Source organism: Centropristis striata, chromosome 5, assembly GCF_030273125.1.
Source record: "Centropristis striata isolate RG_2023a ecotype Rhode Island chromosome 5, C.striata_1.0, whole genome shotgun sequence".
Lineage (NCBI taxonomy): Eukaryota > Metazoa > Chordata > Actinopteri > Perciformes > Serranidae > Centropristis > Centropristis striata.
This window is the reverse complement of record NC_081521.1, coordinates 26,092,670-26,115,141: the sequence shown is the minus strand read 5'-3', so window position 1 is coordinate 26,115,141 and position 22,472 is coordinate 26,092,670. Positions and strand designations below refer to the sequence as shown.

General features: G+C 38.7%; 3 protein-coding genes across 4 annotated transcripts; 1 reads left to right on the top strand and 2 right to left on the bottom strand.

The window, feature by feature from the left end:
- The first annotated feature begins 3,727 nt into the window (after nucleotides 1-3,727).
- Nucleotides 3,728-5,638, top strand: selenok (selenoprotein K). Its single transcript, XM_059334102.1, has 4 exons — nucleotides 3,728-3,845; nucleotides 4,558-4,648; nucleotides 4,957-5,031; nucleotides 5,539-5,638. Exons 1-4 carry the CDS (start codon nucleotides 3,827-3,829, stop codon nucleotides 5,636-5,638), a joined length of 285 nt encoding a protein of 94 aa, XP_059190085.1. The 5' UTR covers nucleotides 3,728-3,826.
- Nucleotides 5,639-6,461: 823 nt separating this feature from the next.
- On the bottom strand, nucleotides 6,462-15,037 carry actr8 (actin related protein 8). Its single transcript, XM_059334101.1, has 13 exons — nucleotides 14,729-15,037; nucleotides 11,879-12,049; nucleotides 11,636-11,746; nucleotides 10,724-10,828; nucleotides 10,415-10,588; nucleotides 10,165-10,258; nucleotides 9,901-10,033; nucleotides 8,728-8,881; nucleotides 8,448-8,543; nucleotides 8,159-8,299; nucleotides 7,759-8,065; nucleotides 7,491-7,654; nucleotides 6,462-7,068 (listed from the first exon to the last, which is right to left on the bottom strand). Exons 1-13 carry the CDS (start codon nucleotides 14,861-14,863, stop codon nucleotides 6,925-6,927), a joined length of 1,929 nt encoding a protein of 642 aa, XP_059190084.1. The 5' UTR covers nucleotides 14,864-15,037; the 3' UTR covers nucleotides 6,462-6,924.
- Nucleotides 15,038-16,658: 1,621 nt separating this feature from the next.
- Nucleotides 16,659-22,107, bottom strand: LOC131971812 (interleukin-17 receptor B). Of its 2 annotated transcripts, XM_059333434.1 has the most exons (10): nucleotides 21,913-22,103; nucleotides 21,802-21,826; nucleotides 20,351-20,464; nucleotides 19,560-19,666; nucleotides 19,326-19,452; nucleotides 18,861-18,890; nucleotides 18,763-18,783; nucleotides 18,574-18,687; nucleotides 17,734-18,008; nucleotides 16,659-17,651 (listed from the first exon to the last, which is right to left on the bottom strand). In XM_059333434.1, the coding sequence occupies exons 1-10, from the start codon at nucleotides 21,976-21,978 to the stop codon at nucleotides 17,226-17,228; spliced, it is 1,305 nt and encodes a 434-aa protein (XP_059189417.1). In that variant the 5' UTR covers nucleotides 21,979-22,103; the 3' UTR covers nucleotides 16,659-17,225. The 2 variants fall into 2 exon arrangements, with proteins under 2 accessions (XP_059189417.1, XP_059189416.1); XM_059333433.1 differs by having other exon boundaries at nucleotides 18,574-18,783; nucleotides 21,913-22,107.
- Between the last annotated feature and the right edge of the window lie 365 nt (nucleotides 22,108-22,472).

Genomic DNA, 22,472 nt, shown 5'->3' with positions numbered 1-22,472 from the left:
TTTGTCCAGCTGCAGGCCATGATTTTATCTCACTATGTGTGCTCTTATGTGAGTTGAATCATAACAAACTGCATATAAATACACTTTTTATGGGGAGTTAAAATACACTGAATGAATACACTCCTTATCATCTCTCTTGCTCCTCCTGTTACTATGTGGGATCACTGTTCTCTTCCCCTGATAGTTATGCATGAACTTTGACCCCTCTGCATGGGTCATCCCTCAGAAGTACAGCCCTGTTTTGTCTGAACTTTTGACCTTCAGTCTGGGTCATGGCCATCAGAAGCAGCAGCAGAGGAACACCAGTGTGGTAGCAAGCTGCTTCAAAGATGCACAGCATTCAAGTTGTAGAGATGTTTCTTTTCAATTCATTATTTTTTCCCAAGGGACATGTGGGAACCCTAAAAGGCCTCTCCTGAGGTCAAAAAGGTCCAGAGCAGCCAGGCACTTTTTCTCGTCATTCTGCTGTCTCTGCTGCCCTCTGGTGGCTCTAAAGTGGAAACAATACCTTCCTTCAAATAATTTCCCTTTTAAAAAAATACGATGGGCTTGACTGTCCTCAAAACATTCAAACGTTCAAGTGGACCTATTTTGTTAAATTCAAATATACAAAAACATTTCTTTTTTAATTTCTGTCTTTTTTTTTTTTTTTACTGTTTGTGGAGCAGTATTACCATTATATCGTACTGTGAAATGATTTCTGTAGTAAATACGTTTGTGTGCTCTGTCCTCTGCACCTTTCCTGTGTTGAAAGCGCAAGTAGTGACCCTTTTATTCTGAAAACCTCTGACCGGAAGCACCAGTCTCTTGTGCTCCCGGTGAAACATAAACGGCTCGGTGATAAAGCCGCGGTGGACAGGCAGCATTTTTAAGTACGTACAAGTAAGTACAACATAACAAGCAATGCACACGCTTGTGTGTTACATTTGTGGTTGTGCATTAAAATAATAGCACTGTATTCTCAGAACGTATTTTGTTGTGGAAGCTAATCTAATAGCTTGCTACCTGGCTAGCCTAAATTACAGCATATATGACCATCGAGATTATTAATAATCATCAATGACTGTCAACAAAAAAAACTAATGTGCTCTACTGTTTTTGTTTATCTGCCTGACGTTATGGGAAAGTGTTTTAGTTGTCCAACCCCTATCAAATGTGTCAGGTAATGTTAGCTGTCACACTGTGATTGTTTTGAGTCCTGATAGTGGATTCAGTTGAATAGAATATAATGCCTTTTATTGTCATTGCACCGAGTACAACTAGCAATCCTGACGGTGCACTCACCCGGAACAGTAATTAAAAAACACTATAATATAAGATATATAATGTTTTTTTAAAGGTAATTTCTGGTATTTATCATCCATTTTCCATATCCATTTACAGACACAGTGGTGGATGTTTCCCCTGGATGTCTCTGCTCCAGTGTCCAACCAAAATAATGGAAACACCATATGACTGAGGACTTTGGAGCACCTGAGTAGCATTTACAGGCCGTGCTACCTTCCTGTCAGTTGGTATTGCATGCCGGCTCCAAAAGACACGTCAACTCTTAAATATCAGTGTTCAAACCAATATGAGTGACTTAACAGAGTTTGAACGATGCCAAATAGTTGCTGCACGGCTGTCTGGGGCATCTGTCACAAAAACTGCACAGCTGTTTAATGTGGCAAGGGGAACCGTCTCCAGAGTCATGACTGTATACATCAAACATGGACGAACGGCATCAGCAAAGAAGAACAGCGGGCGCAAGTCAAAACTCACCGAAAAGGATAGACAGACACTTCTCAGGATAGTCGATGAACATCCTGAATATACAGCCTCAAAAATAACCACAGAGTTGAATAGACACCTCTCTCACACTGTCTCAGTAAAAACTATACGGCGTGAGCTTCACAAAGCTGGTATTTTTAGAGGAGCAGCCAGTCGGAAACCAGAGAATGACACTGACACACAGGAGCCAGATGAAAAGAACACTAAACCTGAACCTAACAAAGAGCGTGACATACCGAAACCTGCTGAGAAGAATACAAGACCTGAAATGAAAACAAATATAGAGTGTGGCACACAAAAGCCTGTAGGGGACGAGATGACATCAGAACCCTTGGCTAGTGTCATAGAGCACAGCACAGGAAAATCTGAAGAGAGGATGCAACTAGAATCCCAAATCGGTGAAGAAGAGCAACACAGCTCACAAAAGCCTGATGAATAGACCTCAGAACCAGTGAAAAGGGATAACGTGTTCTTTGTCAGCCTTTCAATTACATCCAGATTGGTCATGTTATTGGAAAACCACAAAATGCCTTCATCACATAATGTTGCCATGAGACTATGAATCTGAAATAAGATTTCAGTTTCTCGATTTTATTATTTATTTTACATGATTTCAAAATGTTGCAATATTCAATATGTTCTCTATATTTTATTAAATTGTGTTCCAATAATATATTGTTCAATGCAAAACACTCATTCACTTTTTTTCTTCTGATTTGTAAACCAATGCAACCAGAGATCATATTTGCTGTTTTACACCATTGTTTGTCTTGTATTGCCTTTTTAACGTTAAATGTATCAGAAAAACTTAATGAGGATAAGGTGTTAAATCAAGCAGAAACAACAATCCTGTAAGATTTTCTATAGACCTTTATACTGTCTCAAAGAAATCAAGTCCTGTGTCATTTCTTCTTTGAAAGCATTAATGCTTAAAGAAAGTATTGTAGTTTTGGGGTTTGTTCGACAGGTTCTCTGTGTATCATGCACACCTGCAGCGGTTGCTGCTTGTTCATCCCTTCTCACCTTCACTCAGGCCCTACCTGAACACAAACTGGGGTGGTGGCCATCAAGCACTTTTGTCTACTTTTTATAAAAACAAAAACCTTTGTCAATGGAACTACTTAATATTTGCTACAAATATATTGAGTAAAAATCAGTGACCCTACCATAAGCTATTGAATCATCATATCCCTCCCATGCTACCTGTTTGCCTTTGTATGCTACATTTAATGTTTATAGCACCTGCATGTGCACAGCTTTGGCAGGGATGTGAGTGGGACACAAAGCATCAGACAACATGTGTAATATTTGTACTGCATATTAAAACGTCACACTGAAAAACAAATGTCTATGTTCTGTTAAAGTAAAAATATACTCTGGTCTCCATATTAAATCTACCCCATTCGTTAATGAGGGTGGACAATATATTGGAACCATCTCTCAGAGCAACAAATAACAATTCAACAGTGATAGAATAAGTATTGAGATTATCTACCTAAGTAAAAGTATCAATTGTTACTCAAAAACAAGTAAAAGTCCTGCGTTAAAAGTTATTTAAGTATCTGAAATAAAAGTACTACTTCGGCAGAAAAAAAAATATTCCTCACCTTCCTGTTTTATGATTCTAATGCATTTATGTGGGTGGGATGAATTTTAATGCGGTGAATGTTTAAGGTTTTGACCAATTTAACTAATTTTATATCCTGTTGGGTCGTTAAATTTAAACAGTGCAATATACTAGGTCAGTAAAGGACACGAAGGTATTGAAAAAAAACACAAAATAAATGTAGTGAATTAAAATGGAGCAGATGTAAGCCTACAGAATTGCATAAAAAGAAAAATTCTGTTAAAAAAATACTGCAGCCTAAAATGATTATAGAAATGTGAGTGGAATGTGTTTTAAGACATAAAAGGCACTGACAGATATAAATATGCACATTTGCTGCATTTCATTCTTTTTTTCACATCCGGGAATGACGTACAACAACGGAGGCGGAAGTGGTGCAGTGCCGACTGTAAACACAGCTGTAAGAGCTGTGTTGTTACTTTCGTAAACATGGTGTACGTGTCCAACGGTGAGTGGTTTTGCTTATGTCTTCAAACGTTTTCTTATCTTCGTAAAGGACTATGTAGCTTTATGGTGGATCATATGTTAGTTTAACTGTAAAGCAGGTTTTATTTAAGTACCGCCGCAATATGTAATATTTAGGCTACACTGAACTAATTCACAGCTAGCTCGTTAGCAAGCTTAGCCTAGCTGTATATGCGTAGTAAAAATAACTATTAATTGTTCTAACAGAGAGCATCTTCTAATGTTTCATCCATTGTTAACTTTATAATTTCAGTGTCCTATGTAGTATTTAATTGGCTGTGATATGTTGAACATTAAACGAAAAAACAAACCTGTGACCTGGCTGCTCTTAAGCTCTGCTAACGCTAGCTGTTAGCCTGTGTTTACTGACTGCCAAAATAAGATTAACCTTTATTACTCCCACGATGGGGAAATTGTTTCGCGACAGCAGAAAGAAGGATCAGTATGAACAAGGGTAGTGTAAAAAAATAGCATAAATGTAAAAATAAAAAAAGGGGGGGGGGGGTACATAAAGGTATAGAACATTAGCAACAACAATAAATAAAAAATATATATACACGGGAAGTGGGTGGTTAAAAACAAAAAAAGAGGTAAAACCGGTGAAACCACGGACTGGTAAACAGGTGGAATGCTGCTTACATACACTCTTTTATTTTTTAAAACGCTCTTCTGTCGTTAATCAAATGTCTAATCAGGTCAGGTCCTGGACAGCAGGACCCAGTCACCATGGCGACTGTCCTTTCTGGTCGATTTCTTCTGGGGAGCAGTGGAGTTTATCGGCCTGTAGTAAGTGCTCATGTTATAATGTTTACCTGTTGCTGGTTAAACTGATGGAAAGTGGTGGAATAGTAAGAGACTACAAAAGTCCACACAATCACGGCGTACGTACTTATTCTCAATGTTAATGGCCGTATCCTACTCGCAAAGACAATGCTGACATGCAGTTTAGCAGATAAAATGTTTAGACAGCTGACATTTTCTATTGATTTGGATCGAATGAAATCATTTTTTGTGAATCAAAGAATTGAGGAAAATAGTGATGTTTTTGTATCACCACATAACATTCCTCTCTGATCTTATTTTTCTTCCACCAGTTTTAAGACATTGATCAACCCCGACATGACAAAAGATGGGAGCTGTGCTTCGTCACGCTTCAGTGATGGCAGAGGGTAGGTCTCTGAGGCACAGTCATTTCTTTACCGTCACACACACTCTCAGGGGACATGCCCTAAATGTCCCTCTAATGGTAACCTAATCTCGTGAGAGGAGTAGAGCTGGGCGTTATGGAGACAATGACATATCACAATATTTTGATCAAAATACATCAATATTGTCAAGTTGACAGTTGGTGCTTTTCAGGAGATAATGAAGTTTCTCATACTCAACTATGAGCCATGCAGATTTATGTCTTAACTGTTCAGAATCAAGTCCTGAGCTGAGAGCTGCAGAATTTAAATGTTATTTTACGCTGTTGGACACTACAGTAGTTGTGAGTGAATTGCAGCATAATCAGTCAAGTGTATTTCAGTAAGGGATTGTATTTATAATTTATGTTTCCCGTTCTTCACACCAAATACCTGATTATAGCAAAAACATTTTGATGACTTTAAAAAAAAAAAAAAAACCTTTAGCCTCGTTTTATAACATTGTCACTGCTCTGCTGCTTGCTCTTTCAGTCCTCCAGGTCCCCCTGGTGGCAGAAGACGAATTGGAAGAATAAACCACGGTGGAGGTCCCGGTGCTCCACCAATGGGTGGAGGAGGATGAGGAAGGTGAGGAATAGTTTTTTTTTTTTTCTGAATTAAATGATTAAATTAGCCCTATGTTTATATGTTGTACCTTTTATTTCTGTAGCCCATACTACAAAGTAGGGTTTAAAAACTATTAAGAATATAAACATTTTTTAAATTGCTCAACAGATCTGTCGAGATGATGTGAAGACATTCCTCCATTTTATAACCCTGTCTTCTCTCTAGGTAAACGCCTACACATCCAGTGTAGGCGTGGGGCTCGGCGCAGTGTCTGTCTGTTGAGAATCTAAAGAACGAAGGTGACGTCACAGTGCTGAAGCCCCCTTCCCAGCTGCCACTGCCATGAGCAGTTTCTTGACGCTTTTCTGGGAATTCCTACACGTAGGGGCCAGAATGGCTGATTCAGCAGCTATCCATGTTATTTCCTCCCTTTTCCCCGCTTCTGGTCGCACCTGTCTCTGAGGGATGTGTGTCACTGACATTTCTGTTATGATCATCTCTCTGGGAAACATGAGGTTAATTTGTCTTTGTTTTGTATCCTTCTGTCTGAATAAAAATGTGTGATGTTTATTTCTTGTCCAATTATTGTAAGACTTAGTAACAACACAACTTGCCACTGTGTAGTCTTATGTGGCAAAAAAGGTTTAATCCTAAAACAAGTAAATTGTGATTACAAAAAGAGCTTAAAAGAATCACATCACCTCTTAGAGACATCCATATAAAAGGCAGACAGTTTTATGAAGAGTTAAGAAGTCCTAGTAGTTGCTTTAAAGGCATCAAGTTACTGGGTTTGTCAGGAGAGATTGGAGTCATACTGGAGGCAACTGCATTTAAATTCAGTATGTTCATAATTTCAAGAATTGTATTTGTTCTAATAAAATGCAACAATTGTGTAGCCAACTGTTTATTTACACTCATTAATATTAACATGGCAGAGTTGCAATACTATTTACAAATTATTCTGAAACTGTTTAAAAGTTCATCAAAAAAAAAAAGACAATCTGGGTTTCAGATGGACGAAACACACCAATGAAAATGAAACCGGTTTCCAAAATAATACATTTTGTCAATCTGACAGTGCCAACATACTTTCCCATTTTGCACAGATAGTGACCTGATTTTGACATTTGTCCAGTGTTTTCATTCCACAACACCAGTTAATCTACTGTATGCAAGCGACAAAGAATTGTAGCATTTTGAAAGTCTGCAAGTTTTATCTGTGACGAAAGCATCCTGTGTAGACACTGAGCACTGAAGCTGCTGCTCTAACCTACTGCTCACACTACCTCCTGTGTGGACTCTGTGCTGGTTTCACCAGACGAAAGCAGCTCTCTCACGGAGCATTCGGACCCCAAAGCGCTGCCACTCCCTCTGGTGGATCCACATCTCCTGAGTGGTGTCCAGACATGCCAGCACGGCTCCACCCTTCCACGATATCAGCCGAGGGTCCATGTCCTGTAGTACACAGACATAAACATAGGGAGGAGCTGTGCATAGTATATCATGGGTGTACAGTAGTGATCAAAATAATAGCAGTCCAATGTGACTAACCAGATTAATCCATGTTTTTAGTATATTTTTTATTGCTACATGGCAAACAATTTACCAGTAGGTGCAGTAGATTCTCAGAAAACCAACAAGGCCCAGCATTCGTGATATGCACGCTCTTAAGGCTGTGCAATTGGGCAATTAGTTGAAAGGGGTGTGTTCGAAAAAATAGTGTCTGCGTTCGGGGGTGGTCTCACAAACTGTCTGTCTTTTTGGGTCCAAGGGCCGCAGACAGTTTGTGAGACGACCCCCGAACACAGACACTGCTATTATTTTGAACACTACTGTATATACAGTATGTAATCTTTGTATAGCATATTTGGGGTTACCTTTGGCCTTGTAATAACTTCCACGTTGTCTACCAGCCGTCTGAATGACGGCGGCATCTTGTTGATGATGCGGTGAAGCAGAAACTCCTGAGCACCGTGAAACATGAGCCCTCCTCCCACTACCAGGATGGAGCTGTACATCTTGCGTTTGGTTTCGTCTGATCCTATAAAAAATATATATATGTGACCTAAAACATCCTGAGCAGTGTACAACATCAATTCTCCTCTGCATCCTTTATTATTTGTACTTCATCTCATCCTTCCTTACCACAGCAGTCGATGCTGTGCAGGATGGCCTTATCCAGGCCCAGTGCTTTGCTCTCAAACTGGCTCATGATAGCAGTTTTCCTGGAGAGGTGTGCAGACAGGGGCTCTTCCACCTCTCCTGCCCCCATCAGACACTCTCCCTGGGCAGGCCCAAGCTCCATCTCCCCCTTCATCCCTCCACCGCCGCCACTCCCACTGCCCCTGGTCAGGTCAGAGAGCTCCCCGATCCCCCCCTGACTGCTCATTTCACCATCCAAACCTCCACCTGGTCTGGAAATAGCCTTCCGGTCTGCAGCGGATTTGGAGGACTGGTGAAGAAAATCACAATAATACATTTTTTTTAAAACGCCATCGAGCGGCTTTCTGAAGCAATGATGTCTACACATCTCTCTGAGTGTTACCTGGTCCTGCTTGCTCTGTGTAGCCAGCAGGTAGTGCTCATCATGAGGATCTTCTGAGTCGCCTTGGGAACGGTACTGAAGTGATGTCATCTTCATGCCTACAATGCCAAATGTGGTCGGGTAGAAGAGACCCATGGGTGCCTAATATACACATACAGACACAAGCCAGAAAACATGTATGGGGACATAAACAGAGCCATAGATGAAAACTGTTGACAGAACAATGTAGTAAGGATTTCTACACCATTCTTAAACACCATTGTTTTTCATTGCTATTTGAATGTCGTACCTGTAATTTCTCATCCCCTAGTCGAACCTGGTAGAGAAGAGCTGGGGCTTCTGGGAAACGTGTCTGGAATTCATGATCTTGTAGTCCTGATATGTCCTATTAAGAATAAGTGGAGGAGAGGAGGCACATTTTTTAATTTATCTGTATAACTGTAGATCACTGTATTCTCAAGAATGTACAGGAAAATCTGCAAAGACACAAATGTGACAGAAACAGATCAACGCACAGGCTACAGTTCCCCCTCTGAACACACAGATCCCGCCCCCTGACCAACACACACTTGATTTAGATGGCAGAAAGTCTCTTTCAGATGCTGCAGGAGCTGACAGTCCAGTCTGCTTGACAGCTGACAGTCTCTGTAGGGAAAACCCGCCCTCTGCAGGAGCCAGAAGAAAGTACGGGTCACATCTGAACCACCGTATGCCAAACAGAGCCTGCACAGACCAACAGACAGAACATATAATAGAATACTGTGGAGTAGGTCTGCAGCGGTATCCTTGGGTAGGAAAAGACAGTTCTTATAGAGTCACTTATTACTTGTGCAATATTTTTTGTCTAAGTCTGTATTCTTTGCTATTTTCTACTGTTTATATATATGTACAGCTCTGGAAAAAAATAAGAGACCACTCTCACAAATGTTTCTTAAATCAGCATCTATGACAGCCCGTCCATTCCAGTGTTTGTTCGATTCCAACACAAGCCTCCTCATTCGTCTTACTGAGACACTGATCAGGTGATCACCTGAACCAAATCTTATTTTATGAGGAAGATTATAACATCCACTGTTGTGATTAAAGATTTAAATTATCCCACCAATAATGATTTCTAAACTCTTCCTAAGTTAAAAATGAATATGAACATGTTTTCTTTGCATTGTTCGATGTCTGAAAACACTGCATCTTTTTTTGTTATTTTGACCAGTTTTCATTTTCTGCCAAAATGCTCTAAATGGCAATATTTTAATTTCAAATTTGAGAGAAATGTTGTCAGCACTTTACAGAATGAAACAAAAATGTTCATTTTACTCAAACGCATACCTATAAATAGTAAAACCAGCAAAACTGATCATTTGGCAGTGATCTCTGTACATATATATATATACATATACACTTCTTTTTTTTTTTTTCCTATTCTTCGGTGGAGCAATTGGGGCCAAACCAGATTTCCTTCTGGGGATCAATAAAGTATTTCTGAAAAATGTATATTGGATATTGAAAAAATGGTTTTAAATTTCAATTAAAAGCAGTTTGTTCGGCTAAAAACATAACCAGGACACCAACATGAACTGACCAGGCACTGCCATTATCTTTTTATCAAATATTCTGTATTATTGTCTATTGTATCTAACGTGCGTATAAATATATATATATATATATAAAAATATATATATATATATAAAAGGATCAATGACGTCTACAACTGTAAAGACATCAATTAAAAATAAATGTCCCACCTGGAGTTCCGGTGGGACACTCCGTCCTCGACACAGCAAAGACTGGTCTTCTGGTCTCCTACATCCACGACACAAGCGCTGCTCAACCCACTGCCGAATGTAGCACACACCGACTCCTGGTGCACGATGATCGCTGTGCACAAGAGAATAGAGGGTAAGCTGATGACAGAGATTGGTTCTCTAACGTACCCTGAACAGCTATGGTAGAATCTAACAGTGTATACGTATACGTGTTTTTGCCATGCGTGTATAAACGTGTCATACCTGAGAAGCCCATATTAAGCAGCAGCATGTTGACAACTTCTTTGATGTGCTGCCTGTTGTAGATATCAGGGACCAATAGGATGCATCTGTAATACTGGCAACCAAAAGCGAAGCATTAATGTGAGAAAAAATATGATTCCACTATCAGCGTAGTTTGATTTGCCTTATTTTTTTAAAATATCTTCTACTTTTATCATGTTTCAGAAGAATCTGAACACAGAAGAAAGTGATATGATGAGGTGAGGTTTACCTTTAAGTCTTTGAGGGGGATCTCCAGCTGCTTTTGAATAACATGGCTCCAGATCGTCTCCAGGTCAGCCAGGACAGCGGTCAGTGAGCCTCCAGGACCGGCGTGCACATTGAGCTGACCTCTGACCATAGGCCAGTGGGTGTTGTAACAGTCAGATGGATTCACATAAAGAGCCTGTGTGGTGTTGGGATGGAAGGGAGGGGAATGAGAGGGAGAAATCAAGAGAGAAAAAAATCAGACAATCAGTTTAGGTGATACAGTTTTAGAAATCTTGTTCTATCTGTGACACATTCAGACATGTGCACTGACCTCCTCCCCCACCAGATGAGGAGGCTGGTGGGCTGTGTTGGTCCACTTCACCCTGGAGCTGTTGTCTAGTACTGCCGGACGGATCTGACAGTTATAGGCTCTGGCCTTAACACACACAAACAGGTAGAAAAATAGATTTTACTTTTCTGCACATGGAAGCACACAGCACTAGTCACTAGAACAGGGGTCAGCAACCTTTACGAACAAAAAAAAAACATTGTTGGCCACAAAAAAGAGCAAAGATGTTAGAATAGAGCCGGAAATCTTATTTTGAGCCTTATAATGGGAATAAAACAGCCTACTTAGTCTAAAATCACCCCACCAACATTCAAAATACTTAATGAGCATTTATTAATATGATTTATTTCTGTCAGAATGCAGCGAGGACCCAAGTGCAAATGGGAGGCTGAAGAAATATTGAATGCCAGCTTAGCTAGATGAACTGAAAACTACATTTGAAGTTGGCAAGTCGGCTGTAGACTTCCATGAGCTATGATGCACATTTTAATTGACTGAAAATTTTTATTTAATGCCATTTATATAAGAAATACATTTTTACAATACAAATACAAAATACAAATTGCTTTGGGCCTGCACCAATGATAAATGAAGTTAAAATGTAAGGAAATAACAGTTTCATTTGGTATAACTTTTTGCCACAGGGAGCCACTGCAGATGGCATGAAGAGCCACATGTGGCCCCGGAGCTGCAGGTTGCCGACCCCTGCACTAGAACAATTCATGATTCTTTAAGTCAGCCAATCAACCATGAATTTGCTGTGGAACCTTTCATATAGGCAATGCAGCCAAACGTGTTTTACATCACTACAGCAAACAATTTAAAGGCAAAAAAAATATTATCACACATATCACTGCTGTCTGTGAGTTTTGCAGTATTTGATATGCAACACACCTGCTCAGCGGACACGGGTGTCCTCCGCACGCCATTCGACATCTTCTTGGACCAGATGGCCTGGTCGACCATTTTAAGCCCATTCTGCCTCTGCTCATTACTCTCTGCTTTCTATCGGCCAGGAAGAGGAAACAAGCAGGATGTAAATTAAACATGAAACCAATATTAAACTAATTGGAGTACAGTGGAGTAAGACACAAAATAGAAAAAATGTTTGGGTGCACCTGGTCATTAGTGACTTACATTTAGACCATCACGCAACAGCCACGCATCCTCATATCTTGGCTGTCCACTCTGCTTGTGTCTGCGTGCTATCACATGTGGGAGTGTCACCGGGAGAGTGTCGGTCGCTCGGCCAATGCGGAGTGTCCTTGAACCAGGGTGGATGACAACTATGAAGTTGCTCTGGATTTGCTGTAAAAGAGGGATGTACATATAGACCGTAAGAGACAGCACAAGAATAACCATGTCATAAGTACAAATCAAACATGTGGACACCTGAACATTAAGGCTACATGTGATTGCTGAATATTTCAGAATAAAAGCATGGGAATTGATATTCTTCTATAACAGCCTCCAGTCTTCTGGCAAGGCTTTCCACACACATTCTCAACCTGACCACAAGGGTTTGCTCCCATTCAGCCACAAGAACATTAATGAGCTCCAACACTGATGTTGGACGATGAGGCCTGGCTTAGAGTCAGACTTCCATTTCTTCCCAAACGTTATTGGTGGAGTTTTGAGGTGGGAATCACCAGAGGCCCCATGATAAAATTTTATCCCAATACTTGAGTCACAATACAATATATGGCGATTTAACCGTTTAAGTGCCTTGTGTCTCCACAAAATTAAACTCAATCAAGACTTATTTGGTCAAATAAGAGAAAATTCTCAGTTCCCAATTGTCAGGCAGCCATGTATATGGGTGGTTGACGTGAACTCAAATTCAAAGTGAAAAAAAGAATAATTCTATATGTCAAATGACATACAATTATATTCCCTTATATGTGAATAATTCAAAACTGAATGTGTCCATTTCTAATTCTTCATATATTTAGCATATTATTAACTTTTGGTGTGGTAGTCCTAAAATGTGTCCACCGGTGCAACAAAATAAAGAATGTCATTATTTAATTCAGAGAATGTTGGACAGATAAGATAGATAAGCCCAAGGCATATTAGTTATGAATATTTTTATCAATTTACATTATTTTCAATGATCGGAAATAGTAATATTATGAAAATATTTGAGACAGAACTGATCTTGTGTGCAGTCCACCTGCTCCAGAGATGTCTTCTGTCCTTCCTGATTCTGGAAGGACCCCTCTCAGTAATGGGGTGGTCACATTAATGCCTGTTTTATATCTACATCATGGCGTTGCTCCAGGAGGACACCAGTTTTGCGGACAAAATGTAATGTGTCATAATAACTCTACATAGGGACCTTAACACTTATATCCTCTAGATTCATAAAGTAAACACTCGTATGACATGTATTCAAGTATTTTAATGTATTTAGATTAATTTTTCATTAAATTACAGTTGTTTTAAGATAAGTTATGCTACCTAGGACAGTTGCACCGGTGGACAAATGTCATGTTCAAAACAGAATATTTGCATAGTTGAAGAACGATACTCATTGTTTGCAGATGGATTAGATGTAGAAGAATTAACTGCATATTAAAACATGAATTTCAATGAAATATTATCAAATTTTAGTAATATTTGTCACTGGGAACACAAAAATTGAGCGTCACGTCAACCACCCATATAAAGAGGAGACATGTGGGAACCGAGAGAGCCTATTTTCATTGAGATAGCATGATGTCAGGGCTTCCCGACACGATATCCTGACATACTTGGTGCCTATAGATTCCTTAAATCTTCTAGTTTCATATGATATCATTTCTCCAGTACATTCCTAAAAGTAAACCCAGCAAAACAGATTCATTTTGCAGTGGTCTCTAAATTTTTTCCAGAGCTTTATATATACTGACTTCTTTTTCTGTCTATTCTTAGGTGGAGCAACTGGGGCGAAACCAAATTTCTTTCTGTGGATAAATAAAGTCTTTCTGAAAAATCTATATTGGCTATTAAAAAGATGGTTTTAAGTTTCAATTAAAAACAGTTTGTTCGGCTAAAAACATGATCATAGCTTTCCGCAGGTTCAAGCCCCCTCTTCAGCCAGTGAATACCTGTGGGGTGGACATCGAGGTGGTGCCAAGTTATAAGTATCTAGGTGTATACCTGGATAATAAGTTGGACTGGTCCCTAAACACTGACGCTCTCTACAAAAAGGGACAGAGCCGCCTCTTTTTCTTCTTGAAGCTCAGATCTCTGGACATCTGTAGTAAGACGCTGCAGATGTTTTATCAGTCTGTGGTGGTAATGTGTTGTTTTATGCTGCAGTCTGCTGGGGAGGCAGCATCAGACACAGAGATGCAAGGCGGTTGGACAGACTGGTCTAAAGAGCTGGTTCTGTGGTTGGAGCCAGGTTGGACACACTGGAGGAGGTGGTGGAGAGATGACCTGTCAACATGTTCGAGTTCATCTTGAAATACCCGGATCATCGGCTACACAAAACCTTTATGGACCAAAAAAACAGCAGTGGACGGCTCCTCTCTCTCCGTTGCAGGACGGAGAGATTCAGAAGATCCTTCACTCCTACAGCCATCAGGCTGTCTCATTCTTCAAGAGCTAACAGACTAACTGAATGTCCCCTCGGGATAAATAAAGTCATTTTGAATTTGATCTTTGAGCGGTAAGGAACACCATTCCACTGAATCTTGATTGAAATTGTTAGTAATGGGAGTTATTAATGAAATATAAACAATGTTTATTGGGAATTTTTAGTTTCTGAGTTTCTTTTGGATAATTAAACATGCCCCGGGTTATTGATATTCCTGAAACAATTCGAACATAACAGGAGGGTTAACAGAAGAGTTCAAACACCTGTGAGTCCAGAATCAGGGTCGTCTTTGCCCGTGAAAGCTCAATAGGCTGAGTTATAGAGATTTAGATTATGTATTCGAATACGTTATAGTTATAGGAAGAAGAGACAACAATTTAAAGACTCCTTTCTTCCTGTCTCACCTCCTGAAGGGGGTCTGGGATGGCTGGAGGAGCGATGGGTCTCTTCACCCCGCGTTGCTGCTCCTTCTCTTTCTCCTTGTCTCGCTCCTTTTCTTTCTCCTTCCCGTTGTCCTGCTCTTTCTCAGCCTGAGTCATGGCTGCTGATAAATTTAGTCGACCAAAGACTAAAAGGAATACTGAGTCTCGTCTTTCTAGTGCTTGTGAAGTGGTTCAAAATACAAACCTAAGCGTGGTTACTAGTGCCCTGAATGGAAAGTTGTAGCAGCGATAGATTCCACTTCCGTGTTTGATCATGTGATGCAAAACAGCGATTTCTATTCGTCGAAAGAGATTCAATGCCTTTTGTGTGTAGCTCGACCCCTGGCTCTTTTCTTATGGGTCAATTTGTTTGTACTCGACTGTAAAAAAAAATACATAAAAATGTTTAGATATGTTTAGATACTAGATATATGCTTTGACATATGGATTTTTTTGTGAATTGTATGTTTTAAAGGGAAATGTTTAAATATAATGACTTTACCCAACTCAGATATTCAATAGTAAAGCACGTAACTTCTGCTAAATACCAGCCACAGGGCCCTCATGACACAGTACTACCATGGTAAATGCTCTAATGTAGCATAACAGAACAACAGAGTATCTTCATCATATAGTTAACAAACTAACTCAGTAGATGCAGTTGCAATAATATCTGTGAGCCATTTGCTAGCATTTACTAACATACACTGATCAATAATGTGCTCTCCTTAATAGGGATGGGAATTGTAAAGAATTTAGTGATTCCAATTCCATTATCGATAGTGCTTATCGATATGATTCCATATCAATTCGCTTATCAATTCTAATTGGGTGAGGAATTAAATTATACAAATGAGTTTGTTTGCATTAACTCTTTAATATCTTCATCTTTAGACGGAAGATACAGAATATCCAGCATGCACTAATAATTGCTCAGTTCCACTCTTATTGGTCCAGAAAATAAAATTTGGGTTGTTTTTTTTTCAAGCCCAACTGATACAACAACAACATAAAACATAATAATACACCTTGGCTACTAACATTTGGAAATATTTAAGGTGCTTTGCATTCAACTTGATTTTAACTAATTTGGAAATAAAACAAAGAATGCTTCTGTAAAAATGAACATATTGAACAAAAATACAACCGCACTTTTCAACCTTGGCAGTCTTTGTTCAGAAATATTAACAGAAAGTATAGGAAGAAATGGGACATAACTACACTGGTTAAAACAACATGCAACATTGATAATTCGAGGGTTCATCTGAGCAGATTCCCATCCCTACTCCTTGATCTATTTTAATTTTGTTGCAGTTGTCCAGAGGCCATCTATGCATGTGTCATATGAGATTTATTTTGTTTTGTAATTATTTTTTATCAAGTAAGCCTATTTTCTTATTTGTTGTAGTTGACTTTTAATGATAATATTATTGATTTGGGAAATGTATTAAACTTTAATAATTTTGCCTAACTGTTATTTAATTTGGAACTACTTTATCTTGGTTTTGGAATGACTTTAGGTGATTGGGGTCGAGGGGTGATGTTCTCTTCTTGGGCATGTGTAGTACTTTTTCTTTTCCTGCACACCAGAGTAAATGGTGGAAACGTGTACAGGTCCTTGTGCTTTTTTTTTTGATGAATCAGTTAACGTACGGAAAGACCTGCCTTACATGTTTATAGCAGTGCACTCCTGTTCTCTGATAAACATCATAACAAATATTATTTTACCTATTATCTCAAGATAACAAAACTTATCTCGACATCAAGGAAATAATTAATCTGTGATCTTGAGATAAGACATTAAAAAATGATTGCAATCAAGGCTGTTCTCAGCTTCTGTAACTATGTGATTTGGGTTGAACTCTGACCAGGGTGAGGAGAGAGAATAAAACAACAACGAGCATTTCCCCACTTTTGATAGTTACCCAGAGGGTTAGTTTATTCATTCCTTCCTGGACAAAAATATATGAACTGTGTATTTATACACTGTAACTGTACAGTATAGTGCTACATACTGCTGCTGCTGTATATCTTTGGCAGAGCCCTTAATAATATTCTTTCTTTTTTCACGTTGTGTTTTTACAAATGTTTTTATTCACATTTGTCAGTGCATTTTTTAAAGAAACTTCAACTACTAACACAATTCAACTTTTTATCACCTTTGCAACCACCTCTTCCAGATGAAATAAGTATAATAAGCAAGTACAAAAATACATTAATTCAGAAGGTTATTACACACAAAAAAGGAGCAAAGTTGTCTTTGTTGATGTTGCAACAAAACAGATAAATACAGTATTCAGAGCTGCAAACAACAAAGACCTGTTTCCACTTGGTGGTGTTCATGTTGTAACCAAAATAAATATATGTTTATGTCACCTCTAAAAAATAAAACAAATATATCTTATAAAGCATAAGAAAAGACTCAACTATTCTGACCTATCCTCTTTATCCATCTATCTATATATTTTATTAGAGAGGTTCAAACAACAGCGACCACAGATTTCAATGGTTCCTTCTCCCTGCAAATGCTTGCCTGATGACCACCAAGCTTTTCTACAGCCTCCATTAACTTCACTGCATTCTTCTCACTGTAGGCAATCTGTGGTCCGAAGATCTGATTGGATAACTTCTTGTCATCCTGACTCTGGGTGTGAAGACTCTTGTACAGCTTGTTCAAGTCCTTCATCAGACAAAAATTCTTGCAGGCCCTCAGTTCTGGCACCAGGTCACTAGACTTCTTGTCCCGCTGCTTGCCCAGCTGCACCACGCAGAACTTGGCCAAGTTGCTGGCACTCTTAGCATGACTCGCCACCATGTTGAGGACCAGGGGATAAAGATCATGAGCCGCAGCTGGGATGTAGGCTTCTGGGTGGTTGGGAGGAGAGTGGCCGGGCTGTGAAGAGGGCTGAAAGAACAGAAGTGTGCTTTTTTGTTTGTTTTTTAATCATAGTCAGACAGAAATAGGTATTACATCTTACACTCTCTACCTGCGGGCAGACGATCAGCACTCTGTGTGCAGCCTCGGTCTGTTCTGCCAGCCAGCGCATTGGCCCCAGCTCTGCGATTTTCCCCTGCTGCCACATGTCGACAGCCACGCTGCAGCCGCCGTGCCACTGCAGGAACTCTGCCAGGGCCACCACAGCCCGCTGGAAGGCTGAATTCTCAGCAGGGTACACCACGAGGACAGGGACAGCAGCCGTGGTTGATGTAGGCAACTTTTTAAAACCCAATGAGGTGGCAAAGTTGGCTCCACAGCGTTTATCTGGAGAGTAAGAATAGGTCGTTATCTTCAGCACCACGCACGACTGTATAAAACCCAAAGGGGATTTCTGACTTTGTTTGTGGTGAGCTTCATTTCAGTACTTCTTTTATCCAACCCTGAGATCTAGCACGGGAAGTGTGTTTCCTTTGCAAGAAACTTTTAGCCACTCAAGTAGTTAAAGTCTTGCTCCTTTGCAATGTGACAGAAATGTCCTTTTAATTGTTTTGTGAATCATTTTTTTTCAAGTTTGAAATATTTTGGTCAAATAGCTAATAACTTAGGACATATCAGATGTATATACACACACACACACACACACACACACACACACATATATATACATACATACATACATACATACATAAATACATACACAAGCTTGTGCATCTGTCTCAATGGAGCATTTTTACTAATTTTGTCATAGGTATAACACATTCTAATTCAAATTTAACCTTGTGGTAAACAGTGTTGTGCACACACAGAAGAAGACTGCATTATGTCAAGCTACCATTTTGGCGCAGAGGTCTTTTTTTAAATGTGTGTTTAAAAAGTGTTATATATTTACAGATTATGTAGCAGGAAGCCAGGAACATCAAACCAGCCAGTCCACCAAAAACAGCTACTGCTACGGTGGTGAAGTTGAATTTCTCAGAGCTCTTTGTTGGTGCAATTTTAAAAACTGAAAAAACACAGTTGTTGTTATTATTATATAACAATTGTAATGACAGTGCTTTCATTAATTTTGGAATCTTACCTGGTGAGGCAGTCACAGTTGCTGTGAAATATTTAAAAAAAATATTGTTAAAAATAGATGTAAAATAGACATATGCACAAAGAAATGAGATTTCTCACCTGTACTTGAAGTTTGCATTGTTGGAACACCTGAAGAGAGAACCGAGTAGAGGGTTTAAACATTTTAATGTGAGCGGAGAACAGACAAGCTTTTTTTTTTATTTTATTGCGTTTTCCCAGGATTGGGAGATAATTACCTCATTATCTTGAGGAAACAAAATGTTTTCTTTTATATAATGTTAGGGTGAAATCAGCTGACAGTAAATGCATTCAAATGGCTGTGATCCAGCTGACCGTGACAGACTTGGTAAAGTTAGCGGAACATCTTTTTCTTCTTAAGTTGTTGACAAGGATATTTCCAAAATAAATATAGTTAAGTTAGATGAAAATGGTTATATAATGTTCTCTATATTATCAAAAAAAATGTCACTTACTCCATTAAGTCCAAAAATCCGACATTAACTAATTACTTTTGACTCATACTGAGTTGCATGTCTCATAATAAAAAAGAAGAAAAGAACTTACGCTCACGAGGTATTCTTATTTGTTCGTACTTGTAGGTAGAGTCGCTCCCCATCGGAGGCAAAGGGAGATTGGAAACCTGGACGACGTACCTGCCATTAGTGGCTTTTACTCGATGATGAAACTCGATCTAGTTTTGAAAGATAAGATGGAAATCATTGCATTGATTAACATTTTTTCAATGCTGTGCAGACAATTTCTGATTAAACAACACAGGAATAATTTAGTCAAAATTACCAGTGGTTCATTGATTTTTGCCTCGGCCAAAACTGGGTTGTATTTACAGTGGTATGTTGATAATCCCGTAATAACGATACGAGTGCCTGTCAGACTATGAATACTACCTGCAGAGAGACAGAAAATGTTAGAGATCATGTGTATATAAGATACAGTCATAAAAAAAATACTGGACCATTGTTTTCTTCAATTTCTTGTTCATTTTAATGCCAAGTACAACTAAAAGTACATTTATTGGACACATAATGATAACAACAAAAACATTGTATTACTATTGCAGAGCATCTACACACCAGCCAGTGTACACTTGCATTAAAAAACATACAGTCATGGAAAATATTATTAGACCACCCTTGTTTTCTTCAGTTTCTTGTTCATTTTAATGCCTGGTACAACTAAACATACATTTAGGTATATTTATTGGACACATATAATGATAACAACACAAATAGCTCATAAGAGTTTAATTTAAGAGCTGATTTCTAGCCGTTCCATGGTTTTCTTGATAATGATTCTGGTTATTATCAAGAAAACCATGGGAAATGGCTAGATATCAGCTAAACAAAATTGAAGAAAAAGGGTGGTCTTATGCTGTCCTTTCCTTCTCTTCTTACTTTCTTTTTCTCCTTCCATACAACACATTCAACAAGCACACACACACACACCCTACCAATCAGACGAAGGTGAACCATAGTCCCCGCTATCAAAACACCATCAGGCCAATACATGCACTCATGTGTGAGATGAACTGTACTGGTAGAATTTAAAGTTCATGTGGTTGTGTCTCCTACCATCCATGCTAACATTCCAGTTTATGTCGATCATATATTTTCCTCCTACTTCCACCCTCTCCACTCTCAGGTCCGCAAGGACAGATGGAGAGGATTCACTTACAGGAGGACTGTCTGGAACAAGAGACAACAGTGGTGCACTTAGGTTAAAGTTACATTGTCAAGGTGAAATCTGATTTCCATCATAACCAATGCTATAACTCAACATGAGTCTGACAAACAGGGTTAGTTATTTGATTTGTATTCCAGTTGGATTAGACTTCTTTTTTATTTGTAATTCCATGGATTGCTTTACTTTGCTCCATCTATTGAGCTCCAGCCTTATTTATACCACCTGTGAAAGCTTGGGCACTGTTTGCCAATATGGAAAGCATGTGTTTGCTCAAACATTTTTGTTGGTTTTGTCTTTGCAAATGATTTTAAGGGTCTGAAAAAGAACTATAGCAATAACAGGCTTTTAACTTTTGGCACTACAAGAGTTTCCTTACCGTTTTTCCTTCTAATTGTATATTATTTTAAACGATAAAAGAAAAATATTGATATACCATAGGGTTCCTACAGCTGCTGGATGTCCTTGAGAACGCTTGATTTTTAATTGCGTGTTTTGAAAGACTTGAAACTGCTTGAATTTATGTTATATAGGATGCTAAGTCTACTTTCAAATAGGTGACACATTTTGAAACATGAAACTCTTCACTTTAATACTTTAAGAGTTTAATTTGTCATCCTTAAAATAAGTATACTGTCCCAACTGTATATTTTTTTCAGTTTACCATGGTAAAGTGCTGTAAAGTGCTGGTGTAAAAACGATCCTTGAAAATGTGAAGGAACCCTGATACAATTTAATGTATGATTATCTCTGTTATAATATCTTGAAACCTTTTTTCATCATAGCCAGTGCTATAACATCAGTCTGAGAAGCAGGGTTGTGTTTTTGTAAGGGTCATTTGATTTGTATTCCGGTTAGATAATGGACTGCTTACTTTGCCAAAAAAAAATACAATTTGTATCCAGCAATATTTCAATGTAATGTGACCCAACCCTATGTGTATTTTCTCTGAGATTAAATCCAATGCTGTCAGATAATTAGTATTGTACTTTCTGTATAGTTTGTGTGATGCTCAATGTCAAAACAGTATTAACATTCACAGGGATCTGAAGTAAATTAGAATTAGAATATATTATATACATTTGAATAGAATAGAATAATTAGAACACAATCTCACTTCCTATCAGATACTTCCTTTGTTCCTATAGTTTCATAATAGTATTATATTTAGAGATAATTTCATTTGCGTCACCCTGCCCACATGTTCCATGTTCTTTCAGAAGACAATCAAAGCTTGGGAGGAATAAAACTGTACAAAATAGCGTACAAGACTGTTCTCTACATTCACCTACACAAACAAGCTCAGAGTCCTGATTCAGAGTATGAAAAATTAATAACTTACCATGATATTCATGACACTCCATTTTCTGCAACAACAACAAAAAATCCAAGAAATAAATAACTTGATTTACTTGTAATTCAAGTTACAAAGTCCCAAAAGTAGATAACTTACAATATCATGTGATGACGCCTGGGCCACGACATAGAAGAAAAGGAACAGAGTGGCTCCCCACATCATCAACACCTGGTTGAACCTTTTAAAAAAAAAGAAATAAAGACGAGTACAAAATAATAGAAAAATAAGGGGTACTGTTACCTGCGCTGCACAAGTTGAATGACCCGTCAAAGTGACACACTCGTGCTGTCCCTTTTACTTATAAATAGTCAGCTAAGCCCCGCCCATGGTGCTTTGTCCCAACTGGGTTTTAGACTCAAGGTTCCCGTGCGCGTGCCCGCTCTGTAACTGAGGATTTTAAAGTCGCACTTCATTTGTGCTGATGAGCCAGAGACAACTTTACACTTATTTTATACTTGCCCATTGTCATCTATAGTTTGAAGAGATATGGAAAACTTCATACTAGATAAGACTGGACAGACCATCATTTCTTTAACCTAAAGATATTATCTCAAAATTTGAATCTAATAACAAAACAGTATGCTTTTTAACAAATCTTATGCTTCTGATGGGTAAGTTTCACATCCACAAGATAGCTTTAGTGTTTTCACAATAGA